At 37.9% G+C, this 13,253-nt stretch overlaps 1 protein-coding gene across 4 annotated transcripts in view; it reads right to left on the bottom strand.

Annotated features, from left to right (window-relative positions):
* Positions 1 to 13,253, bottom strand: part of VEPH1 (ventricular zone expressed PH domain containing 1) — a 554,211-nt gene that overhangs the window by 368,068 nt on the left and 172,890 nt on the right. For 3 of the 4 annotated variants that reach the window (XM_077488095.1, XM_077488092.1, XM_077488093.1), the window contains exon 6: positions 10,216 to 10,425. In XM_077488095.1, the coding sequence (XP_077344221.1) occupies positions 10,216 to 10,425 (210 nt within the window). The remainder of the gene's footprint in view (positions 1 to 10,215; positions 10,426 to 13,253) is intronic. The other variant, XM_077488094.1, reaches the window with a different exon arrangement.

Below are 13,253 nucleotides of genomic sequence, written 5' to 3'. Positions count from 1 at the left end.
CTTTTTTTAACCTAATTTATATTCTTTTTTAGAACAAATGTGGCTGATCATTCAATTCAGTTTACTTTTTTTATTTGTCCTGTAATTTATTTCTATTTGGAGGGACCCCCAAATTTAACTGCACTGATAGGGGGGCTCATATTACTTGATCTGCTTTTATTGATGAATATGTGATTACCTTTGCATGTGGTATTCAGTAAATGTAACCAAATAAAATATATGTGTTTTGTCATTATACGCTCAGCTTAAATTTCCCAGATTTGTCACAGGTTTACTTTATGAGTACTACTTTAAAACTGAACTCCAGCTTATTATTTTTTAATTTAAAGTCCAGCATTATTTAAAATCAACTCTCACTGTAACACTCCCCTGCAACACCCATCGTATTATTATTATTATTATTATTATTATTATACAGGATTTATATATAATAATAATAATAATAATAATGATAATAATAATAATAATATGATGGGTGTTGCAGGGGAATGTTACATTGAGAGTTGCTTTTAAATAATGCTAGACTTTAAATTAAAAAATAATAAGAATATCCCCAGCCCTGTGAACCCAAGCTGTCAGGAATAACATTATATGGCACTGGTCTCTGCAATATTCAGGATCTTCCCACCAGAAGAGGAAGAAAGACCTGCAATGTCCATTGACTATGATAAAAATCAATCAATCATTAAATAAATAAAGGTGGGTGTGTTCTGGGAAAAATGGGAGGGTGGCTCCAAGGCTGGAGAGTTCAACTTTAAATGAGGATTTTGTTTAACTGCATTAAGTTCTATTGGATGTTTAATTATTTTAATTTTTAATAAAGAGATTCATTTTGAAACATGTTATGTGAGATATCTGTAAACTGCTAAAGATAGCCTTGTGGCAATGCTGACTGCCATGTTGACCCTTTGGTTCCAGTATGATCTGACTCATCAATTTAGAAAAGACATGCAATCTGTGAATCAAAGTGAAGTCAGAACACCTGAACTACATACTTTTTCCCATCCAGTTGGGAGGCTCAAGAGGCTGTGTGATAGCCAAGCAGCTATCACTTTTATGATAGATTTCCTGAAAAGTAAATAAAAAACATACTTGAAAGTTTTTTTCAACAAAACTGAATTAACTAAATCTAACTGAATTAACTAATCATCTTTGTTGATAGTGGTGATGAAACTAGTACTTTTACATAGTACTTTTACATAGTACCTTTAGGGGTGGCACAGTGGTGTAGTGGTTAGAACTCTCACCTAGCAGTAACAAAGGGTTGCTGGTTCAAATCTCAACCACAACACTACCTGCCTAGAGTTTGCATGTTCTCCCTGTGCCTGCATGGGCTTCCCCCAGGCACCCCGGACTCCCCCCACACCCCAAAGACATGCAGGTAGGCTAATTGGCCTCTGTCCAAAATTAGCCCTAGTACATGAAAGGGGACCTTGGATTGTGGGCTCATGTTTTTTTTTTTAAGCTCTGTAGAGATAGTTTGGTGATAACTGGTGAGAGTATTTACTTTAAAATAATTCTACATGCTTTAATAAACTTTTTTGTGGAGGACAAGAGATAGCATTTGTAGGGAAAATTACTAGCCCCCTAGAGTTGCTAAAAGTGTAGCTTGAGCCATGCTTTCTACTTTGAGACCAAGTGAGGAACGGTTAGAACCTCTTTCCACTTTTCATTGCTGTCTGAAGTTTTGTCAAGGAAACTTTTCCTCAATTCTTGCCCCCGGGGATAATGCTGTGAGCAGGTCAAGAAGTAAAGGAAAATCTTCAAATGGAGAGTTTTGTTGCTGTCTGGACCCTCAGTTCCTGTCCCGATGACAATGTTCTCTCCCCGATAGTTTTTACTGCTTTCTGTGGACCTAACAGAGGTCCTAAGCATTACAATAATTATTTTTGATACAAAGAAAAATGGGTACGGTGCCAATTCAAATGTCATACACTTATCATAAACTGATAATGCACCTAAAATTAGTAAAAACGAATAAACAAAAATGGAAAATAATAATAAAGGGCGTGGAATATAGTTGCTAAATGCTTTAAATATAAGTGCTTCAAGTACTTCAAAGTAAAGTGCTTCACCCGAAGTGGTATATCAAAACGCTCACCAGATTGTATCGGGCCACCAAGTGATCACCAGGCATGTAGTAAACAGAAGACCTCTTTCATCTGATGTACCCCTTCATGGGTCTTACAGCATAGACCAGCTGTTTATAGCGCAACCAAATCTCAATCCAAACGAAAGTGGTATGCATATGTGAATGTAACTCCTTAGAAGAACCAGCTCACATCCAATTCATCTGCAAAATGTGGCTCCCCTTGAAAGGCCACAGAAAGGCATGAATAGTGTAGTAAAGTTTTTTAATAGCTTAAAAAGCAGCACTTACAAATCCAGTTCCTTCAGTGTAAGGTACAGCAAATATAAGATGTAAAAGAGAGCAGAAGCCGGTCCGGCACCATGAGAGTGTACCTGATGCTCGGCGTGCATCTCAGCATGCCTCGCACCTATGTGTGGAAGCCCTTTATTATTATTTTCCAATAATTATTTATGACTGAACAGGTAAATGGTCATTGAGTTCTCCTTGTTTATTTTGTTCTTTCAATTTGGGAAAGCTTTGATCAGGTGAGACTGTGGTGCTTACATAATTCTTTCTTGTTTGATCTTTTTTTTTTTTTTTTTTTTTTATTTTTTTATTGTAAAGCAGTCATTGACTTTCCTGGATTGGCCCCCCCGAAAAAGATGTTACTTTTCATTTGTAACACTAACTTAAGAAAGATGAAATTAGAGCAGAATAGTATGTGATTATTAAACATAACATATGAGTATATATTTGCATTACATATTCATTGCAGTAACACAATGAAAGACTTTATATTGTACATTTAAAATCCTCATAAATTGGAACACAAATAGCTGCTGTTTGTTTTTTCTATCTGGCAGCGATGAAATTATAGATTGCTTTAATTTCCCTCCAAGTATAATAAACTTTAATCAAGAATCCACATACTAGAAGAGACTTCAGCATTTAGAGCATATTACACACAGTGTAATCAAGTGAAGGAACAATTTGCAGTAATTGGATTCAGTTCTGCAAATCACAATTTATCCAAGCAACATATCAGTATCTGTAAAGCAGTGGGGGAGATTTACTAAAACTGAAGCACTAAAGCCTAGTACACAGGGGCCAATAACGGACAGCAATAGAAACCGGCCGACATTCAGCCCCTGTGTACCTGTCGAAGGGGCATGACTGAAAAAGGTCTGCCGATCGGCTCCCGATCAGCACTCTGACCAGAGTGTTCAGACGGGGGGGGGGGGGGGGGTTAGTACAGTTGCTCCTCCTGAGCCCTGTTGGGTTGAACGGAAAAAAAACGACTAGTGTGTACTGTACTAGGCTTCTGGGGCAGCTATGCAGTCTGATTAATTAAGCGTTGACAATAAAATATTGAAGCTGATTGATTTTTGTGCAGAGCTGCACCAAATTTTGCAAGCTCCAGTTTTAGTAAATCTCTCTCACTATGTAACTAAAGCCTCATACACACGATAGGACTACAAACTTTCCCTTGGTTTTTTTGTACAAAGGGCGCCGGCCCTGAACTTGTATTGCATACACACAGCAGGACTTTTTCAGCCAACTTTCACCTAATCATGTGGGTTTTCTGCTCTTTACTGCCACCTTTGGTCAACTTCTGTATTGTTGTGTGATCTTTTGCATTGGTTCTGAGCATGCCTGTTTGTACTTTGTGCAAAAGTCCTATGGTTTTCTGTACACACAATCAGACTTTGCTCCATCTGACTTTGCTCCATCTGAAAGTTTGTCTGTTCGCACAGCCAACAAAAGTCCGATGAAAACCAAAAAAGTTTGTCCGATGGAGCGTACACACGGTCGGATGTTGCTCCAAAACAGCTAATTTGCATGTTTGTTGTCAAAAAGTCCGATCGTGTGTACAGGCCTTTAGATAACTTCCATGTTTTTATTTTCATAAAATACAATTTTCGCCTTTTTGTTTCCTATTTTGTATTATTATTCTACTGTTATCTGCCAGTCTTTTTTTTAGCTTCTTCCTGTCGACATTCATGCACTCCAGAGGTACGCATCGTTGCTGTGGACTAGGTATGTCATAGCAACAACATTGAACTGTACCTGTACAAGGTCACAACCAGGAGAGCATGTGACACAGGGTGACAACACAGGAGCACAGTTGGAGCTAGGGTTGCCACCTCATCCCTTTAAACCCGAACACATAAGAATTACACTTCTGAGGCCAATTTAATGCAGATAAGGCATCAAGTGAGTTTAATTACCACCTTATTTAGCCACAGAACCTATGTAATCAATATGTGTTCGGTTTTAAAGGGATGAAGTGGCAACCCTAGTTGGAGCACAGTTGTCACACTATAAGAAAGTATGTGAACAAGAACTTCATGGCAGGATCACCAGCTATTCTTTTAATAAAAGCTGTAGATTTTAAAAGATTGAAAACAACTTCTAAAATTACATAACATGTACAAGCTTATATGAGATTTTAGTGAATGGATTTAACATCTGTTATCAAGCCGAACTTCAAGCAAAGTGTTTACATACATGTAGGGATGTAGTATTTTATGCCATTTCGTTTTGGCTGAAGCAGTTTTTTTTTTGTTTTTTTTTTTGTTTTTACATTAAAACACAGAGAGCGAGCCCAACGATGTTTTTTTAGTGCTGAAAGCATAAAATGAATTAAATAAAAATACACAATAATATGCATTCTATTTTATGATATTTTGGATATTTTATTTAAATATTAGAAGAGAGAAAAATCCTGCTTTTGTGCCAGTAGAAAGAAACCATCTTTTTTTTTCCCCTCACTTTGAGATGAAACTAAGGCCCTTTCTTATGTAAAATGCTTTTTTTTAGGATCATAAAAAAAATTGTTTTTTTTGTCACCTCTTACATTTTTCTTTTATATTTTGTGACACCAACAGCCAACTATCTGAATGAAATATGCTTATTCTGGTAAAACTTTTCCAATGAAAAATGTATATGACTCCTGTAATATGATATAAGCGCTTAAACAGGCACTTGCTGCAACTAGGATTCCCATTTATTCTGCTAAAGCTGGTCAATAAAAGATGAAGTTTAGTTAACTTTTTTTGCCATACAGCACCAGGGACATACCTTACCTGTGATGAAGTGTGTCCTGGTGGCTGCTACATAATGTAGACATGGTCTCACTACTGCTACAGTGTCCTCGCCATAGCACTGGTCTTTTGGCACTGCTATGGTAACATTTGCAAATGTGAAAGCATTGTACTGCTCACCCTACCATTCTGCCTTTCTCCTCCACTTATAGAATGTCTTTTTCTTTCCCAGAATGCAAAGCATTCTGTCAATGTAGGACGGGAAGAGAAATTACAAGATTTGCCTCCTCCAATCACAGAACATGGCATTCTGGGAAAGAATACATTGAGTTCTATGAATAGAGAAGGTGGCTGGAAAGTGCGGGCAAACGGCACAACTTTTTCACACTCACAGTGATTGAAGTTAACCTCCAGTAGCCAGGCAGATATGGAACAAACTTATGTTAGAGGTGTGTTATGTCCCTGGTGCTGTAAAGCTAAAAAAAATTACTAAACTTGCTCCAGACTCTTTCCAATGCCATGCAAATGACCAAATGCTGGAGTAAATGCCACACAATCTCTATTGTGGTAGATTTAGCTGTGCATCTAAATCTCCCTTGGCTCTGAAGCCTGATCCATGTTTTGAATATATATGGTATATGTATCTGTGTGTGTGTGTGTGTGTGTGTATATAGTTTCCCCAGCCAGTATGATCAGGAGAGCATGTAATGCAGAGTTATGTGAACTGTATTACATTCAGTGGGGCACAGGGGAGACATCCACTGTCTTTTATAGCCCGAATGTCTCATTAGAGAGAACATGTCACTAAAAAATATACACACAGAGAACTTTTTCTTAAATTGTAAAAAATGTAAGTTACACCCAAGCACATCAAATCCCCATCTCCACATATACGCACATACAAACATAAATGCGCATGTCAGGGACGCTTACTAATTATAAACATCAATTGAGATGCACATGTTACAAATTGCCGTGCACCCTGGAGTGAGAGCAATATTTCTAGCACCAGACAATCTCCATAACGCTAAACTGATGACCTATAGGGTGCTGTTAAAGTGTCACCTATGAAAAATATAGGGTACTAAACTTTGTCACCATTTCACAGGCCCACAAAAAATTTAAGGTTTGATATGTTGAGTATCTATTTACTCAGTGTGACCTGCTCTTTTATATTTTACCATATTTTTGTGTTTCTTGTCCTAAACCTAACTTTAGTGCATTGTGTACTGAAATGTTGCATTTTCTAGACCTTTGCGTTAATATCGTGTATTGCAACTACCACTATTTTATTCTCTATTTTGTCTGCTTTCAAAAAATATATAATATTTTGGTTTTATGTATCTTCAGACCTAAAATTATTTTTTCAACATGTTAAAGTTAAACTAGTAAAAGGTATGCAAAACGTATTTACGAAAGCTTAACCACTTGCCGACCGCCCACCATCGTCGGCTGTTTGAAGAGGAGTATTGTTGTTATGCCAGAAGCTAGCTGCAATAACCCTGGTATCCTCTTCTTCAGTGGGCGGGCGGCTTTCAGATAAAAATGGTCTCTTCAGCGGATTCGCCACGAGATCCCTTTTATCGGTGGAGGGAGAGGGCCCCCCTAGCTGCGCTCCATGGCCTCCGCTTTCACAGCCGTCGGTAGCGGTGGAGACGATCGGATCCTTCTCAGTCTGTGGTATGGAACTAACTGAGGGGAAAATGGCCCCCTCTCGGCTTCATACCATTGCAGGGTGGAAGCAACGTCAAAGCATCACTTCCGCCCATAGCTCTTAAAGGGGCATCTTTTTTTATTTTTTTTTCAAACGACATTTTTTTTTTTATTATTACATTTTAGTGTAAATATGAGGTCTTTTTGACCCCAGATCTTATATTTAAGAGGTCCTATCGCTTTTTTTTTTTTTACATTCCTTGTAATAGGAATAAAAGAACAGTATAAAAATAAAAAATAAAGTAAAATAAATACGTTTTTTTTTTTAACGTGCCTCATCCCGACGAGCTCACGTGCAGAAGTGAATGCATATGTGAGCAGCGCCTGCATATGAAAACGGTGTTCAAACCACATGTAACACCTCTGTAACTCAAAGCATGCAACCTGTAGAATTGTTTTAAACATCGCCTATGGAGATTTTTAAGGGTAAAAGTTTGTCGCCATTCCACGAGCAGGCGCAATTTTGAAGTGTGATATGTTGGGTATCAATTTACTCAGCATAGCATTATCTTTCACAATATATGAAAAAAAAAAAAAAATTAGGCTATCTTCACTCTTGTCTTATTTTGTAATTCGAAAAAGTATTTTTTTTCCAGAATAAGTGCGATTGTAAGACGGCTGCGCAAATACAGTGTAATGGAAAGTATTACAATGACCTCCATTTTATTCTCTAGGGTGTTATAAAATATACACACACACACACACACACACACACTGTGTGGGGTTTCTAAGTAATTTTCTAGCAAAAAGACCTGATTTTAACTTGTAAACACCAAATCTCAAAACGAGGCTCTGTCCTTAAAGCGGAGTTCCACCGATTTTTATTTTTTAAAGTCAGCAGCTACAAATACTGCAGCTGCTGACTTTTAAAATAAGGACACTTACCTGTCCAGGGCGCTCGTCATGTCGGCACCTGAAGCCGAACTCTCCCTCAGCGTGCGGTGCAGCGATTGTGGGCGCTCAGAGATTGCAGCCTTGTGGTGTTGCTAGGACATGCCGCGACCCCGATCTCTGTATAGAGCCACGTCCACAGCTCTTTAAACATGTGATTGGCTGTGTCCAATCAGCCGGTCCTATGTAAACAAGGAAGTGCTGGTAATCGCCTCACACTGACAGAGTGCGAGGAGAGGAGAGCCAATCAGCGGCATCTCTTCACAGGGGGACATGTAGGAATGTAATCAGGGCATTGATCATCAGTGCCTTGATTACAATAGTGCAGCACAGTGTCACCAATTAGTGCCCACCATTGCCCACCAATGCCAGCTATCAGTGGCAGCAATCATTGCCCACCACTGCCTACAAGTGCCACCAATCAGTGCCCATTAGCGATGCCAGACAGTGCTGGCAATCAATGCCACCTATCAGTGCTGCCCATCAATGCCCATCACTGGTGTCAATCAATGTCCATCAGTAATGCCCATCAGTGTTGCCTATCAATGCCACCCATCAATGCCCATCAGTGCCCATCAGTACCGCCTATCCGTGCCGCCTATCATTGCCCAGCAGTGCCGCCTATCACTGTCCACTAGTGCTGCCTATTAGTGCCCACCAGTGCCGCCTATTAGTGCCCATCAGTGCCACCTAATAGTGCTCATCAGTGCCACCTATCAGTGCCCATAAGTACGGCATATTAGTGCCTCCTCATTAGTGCCACCTAATCAGTGCACATCAGTGAAGGAGAAAAGTTACTTAGTTACAAAATTTACTGAGAGAAAAAAAAAAGTAAAAAAAAATTTTTTCAGTGATTAAATACCACCAAAAGAAAGCTCTATTTGTGTGAAGAAAATAATAAAAAATTTGTTTGGGTACAGTGTAGCATGACCGCGTAATTGTCACTCAAACTGCGACAGCACTGAAAAATGGCTTGGGCAGGAAGGGGGTGTAAGTGCCTGGTAGGTAAGTGGTTGATATCAGTTTAGATAAGAAAACCTTTAATATTCATGACTGAATAAAGGGTATATGGAGACTGATATTTACAAACACACGGATGGCTTCCTGTCTACAAATCCAACGGAAGAAGACTGCACAGTAATTTTTGTTGTACTGCGGCAGGTTGGTTCTCCTGCACAAATCGCTATCATTGGACGTCTGGTGCATACATGGCGATCTGTAGGTGCCCATTTGCTAGCGGAGGGAGCCAATCCGCCACTGTCCGCCGGCCATCCGCGATCGCTTCCCAGAGAGGAAGTATGGGGATTTGTCAGAGTAAACAAAGCAGATCCCCCATTCTGTCAGGGGAGTAGAGTAAAATTGTCTGTTCCTAGTGATTAGAAACAACGATCTCTCTGTCTACTCCCTGTCAGTCCACTCCCCCCACAGTTATAAAACACCTCCCTAGGGAACATTTAACCCTTTGATCGTCACTTCCCTGTCAGTGTCATTTATACAGTAATCATTGCATTACTGTATAATCTGTATAAATGTCACTGGTCCCAAAAAAGTGTCAAAAGTGTCCGATCTGTCCGCCGCAATGGCGCAGTCCCGTTAAAAATTGCAGATCACCGGCATTACTAGTAAAAAAAAAAAATAATAATAAAAATGCCATAAATCTATCCCCTATTTTGTAGACCTGATAACTTTTGCACAAATCAATACACCCTAATTGGGATGTGGAAAAATATGGAAAAGAATACATATTGGCCGAAAATGAGAAAGAAATTCTTTTTTTTTCTTTTTTTTTATATTTATTAGAGCAAAATGTAAAAAAAAAAAATTTTTCTAAAATGTTGCTCTTTTTTTGCTTATAGCGCAAACATTAAAGACCGCGGAGGTGATCAAATGCCACCAAAAGAAAGCTCTATTTGTGGGGAAAAAAGTACATTAATTTTGTTTGGGTACAACATCGCACGAGTGCACAATTGTCAGTCAAAGCAATGCAGCGACGTATCGCGAAAAATGGCCTGGTCCGGAAGTGGGTAAATCCTTCCGGGGCTGAAGTGGTTAATCGTTGCTAAATTTCTATATACATATAGTACATATTTGTGAAGTTGTGATTAGCTCTTTCATTACATTTTTGGGGTTTTAGACCCTAGGTCCCTTTATAAGATGGGAACATAATATGAAATTAATTGAATATTTTTTAATGAATACTTCACAGAAATGAAAGTTACAAAACTACTAAATATAAAGATAACTTTTATTTGAACTATGATAGTAATTTTGCAATTATGTTGGAGGTATTAGATCATTAGTATTGCTTAATCTGCAAGATTATATTAAGTATCCGGTTTTCATCATACCAACCACGAACTTTCATTGTCTTATAACATTTGACCTAATTTTGTAATGAAATGCTAATAGCAGAACTATTGCTGCAATACTAAAGATAAGGATATGATAAACACTAGCTAAATTGGAAATTACAATATACAGTCAGAAGCTACATACCTCATTCACATGACCCACTGCTCCATAAATCTTTGCTATCTGTCCAATAAGTCCTGGGAAATGTTCACCGACTTCCTTTAATGTGGAAAGAGATCCAGTCAGTGTTAGAGGTTCATATGATGATATATCCAGGAGTATGTTAAGGATGATATCATTATAACTGGGATCAGATAAATATTCCATAAGAAAGGGGACAGTCTCTGTTAATACCTATCAAAAGACAAAAATATAAAAATAAAATATTTTTTTCAAAGCCATCATAATATTTTATAGGATATGATATTGTCTTGTCTATTTATTCTCAAGCTTTTAAAATATTCATATTTCAGATTATAAAAACATAATCACTTTGGAAATATACAATAAGGGAGCATAACTAGATGCAGCACAGAATAGGGAAATTGCCCCCCCCCGGTATATGACATTGAGGTGCCTAACCATAACTGCTTATGTTTATCTATCAGCTATGTGTGCAAAACAAAACTGTATTCCTTTTAATCCTGTTTTACGTTTTCTTATATGCTTTCTAAGGCTGAAGTTGGCTTCTAGGGACTGAACAATGGTAAGTGATTACCCAGTTTTAATAAGAATTACTATCATAAGATTAGAAAGAGACAGTGTGTGTGTACTCCATTAGTACATTTGTAAAGCAGAATACACATATGGTGTGACAGCACACAGGCATTCCATGCTTTACTGGTATAGTAAAATGACATAAAATCAGAGCGAACATTGTGAATGAATCCTTTTATTGACTATCTGGATTTTTATATAAGACAATGAAACTTTGCATTCACATCTACTTGTATTTTTATACTGAAGCACAGAGCTCCTCAGACATGGACAGAGCTTTTCTCCTCCATAATTGGTGTATTAACTAGTAGCCCTATACCAGTAGTAAATACCATTCTGTAGATCCATTTTAATTTTTGAATGACACATAATACTGCCAATCCCTTCAATGGCTCCCCCTACCCCACCGTGTAAAATTCAAAATGCTAACCATAACATACAAAACCATCCACAACATCGCCCCCATCTACATCAACAACATCATCTGCAGATATCGCCCAAATCATCCCCTCCGCTCCTCCCAGAACCTCCTGCGCTTTACCTCCTCCCATGCTTGTCTTCAGGACTTCTCCAGAGCCTCTCCCATCCTCTGGAACTCCCAGCCCCAGTATATTCGATCAGCCCCTACCCTGTCCACCTTTAGGAGATCCCTGAAAACTCATTTATTTAGAGAAGCCTACCCCACACCCACCTAACTGTCCCGAGCCATCCCCATCAAATTATTCTCTGCAGCTATTACCTTTTGTACCACCCCCTCCCTTTTGAATGTAAGCTCTATGAGCAGGGCCCTCCCGTACCTTTTGTATTGAACTGTACTGTAATTGTGTTGTCCCCACTATACATTGTAAAGCACTGTGTAAACTGTTGGTGCTATATAATAATAATAATAATAATAGTAATAATACAGTAGTTATTAGCAATATTTTACAGTGTGAATAAATTATTATTATTTTTATTATATGTTGTTCAAGTTTATGTTAACACATGGCAACTACATGGGTAGTGTTTCTTCAGAATTATATGTCTTTTGCTTGGGTGTTCAGTCATTGCATATTGGTTATTATCCTCTTCTGCCTTTTCTTCAACTTTACCAAGTATAATTGTCATTCCGGTTATTTAATTCTTCTCATAATATGTGAAAAATATGACAGCTTCATTCACTGTACTCTCTGTCCTGGGCTATGTATCCCATGCTCCTGACCACTGCACTCTTTCCACACAAGTACTTTTTCTACGTCTTACCAAGTGCCACTGAACCCTTTGTTATTAATATTTGATCCAGGGAGGCATTCCTATGTATTTACTGTACCATTAACCCTGAATTTTGCTGTCATCCCTGCTATCATAACCTTAGTTTTCTTGATATTAGATATAATCCTTTTTTTAATTCTGTTCTGTAATTTTTTCTATGAGACCTTTGAGACCTTATACATTTTCAGCTATGATTGTAGTGTCATCACCATATCGAAGATTGTTTGCATTACTTCCACCAGTCTGCAAACTTTTATTATCCTACTCCAGTTCAACTGGATCCCCTGGTATATTTTCAGAATAAAGGAGAGAACATAGTATTGTCTTATTCCTTTGTCAATCTGGAACCAGGTTGCGTTTCACAGTAAAAAATGCTGTTTTACCCAGAGCACATAAATTGCTAGGAAAATAAAATGACTGCACTCTTCCTAATTTACTCTGTACAATAGACTAACACAAGATTCTTTCTAAATTTTATAAACTTCCAGTAAGTAAGTAAACGCTACAACAATCTAAATGACTGTCAATTGGCAAATATTTCAGCAGGAATCAGACACAGTTTACAATATGTTAAATGTTATGTAGCCACATGAAGGAACCATGCCTTCTGCTTGCATAATCGCCTTACTGTATTAAGTGATAAAATGAGCCCATGCCAAAGTAAATGGCTTTCATTTGTATACATTATCCTGTGATTACATATAGCTTGAGAAAAATACATGTTTCAAGTTAAAAAGATTTTGAAGTCTACATTGTTATGATGTTGCTGAATGCTCCATTTTCACTATTTATACCATCTCATTATTAATGCAAAGCATGACATTCCCATTTGCCTTCTATTAAATAAAAAGCATTTGTGCTTATGTTCCAAGAATTACTAAAAAATATTACGTTTTTTTTTATCACAAAACAAAAAGTATGTAAAAGTTGATTTAATTTTAAAGCATGATAACACCATATGTTATGTACATCCATAATATGTAGCAGATGCAGTATGCCCACTTAGTACCATACCAATTTCAGTTATACAAAGCTCTATGCCATTTTACCCTTTTCTCAGAAACCATTTTAAACATGCAGCTTGGAATGACTAAAACACCTTTATTGGTTTTACTGACGCGTATATAACAACAAAACATGTTAAGGACATAAAACATGGAGAGTGTTCATGTCTGATGTGCAGATCCCCACAGCTCAATGGAGGTTGTGTGAAG

This window comes from Lithobates pipiens, unplaced genomic scaffold (genome assembly GCF_037356315.1).
Source record: "Lithobates pipiens isolate NorthernLeopardFrog02 unplaced genomic scaffold, aLitPip1_a1.2 Scaffold_18, whole genome shotgun sequence".
NCBI classification, from domain to species: Eukaryota; Metazoa; Chordata; class Amphibia; order Anura; family Ranidae; genus Lithobates; species Lithobates pipiens.
The sequence above is the reverse complement of the archived record's forward strand: the minus strand, read 5'-3'. Positions and strand labels throughout refer to the sequence as shown.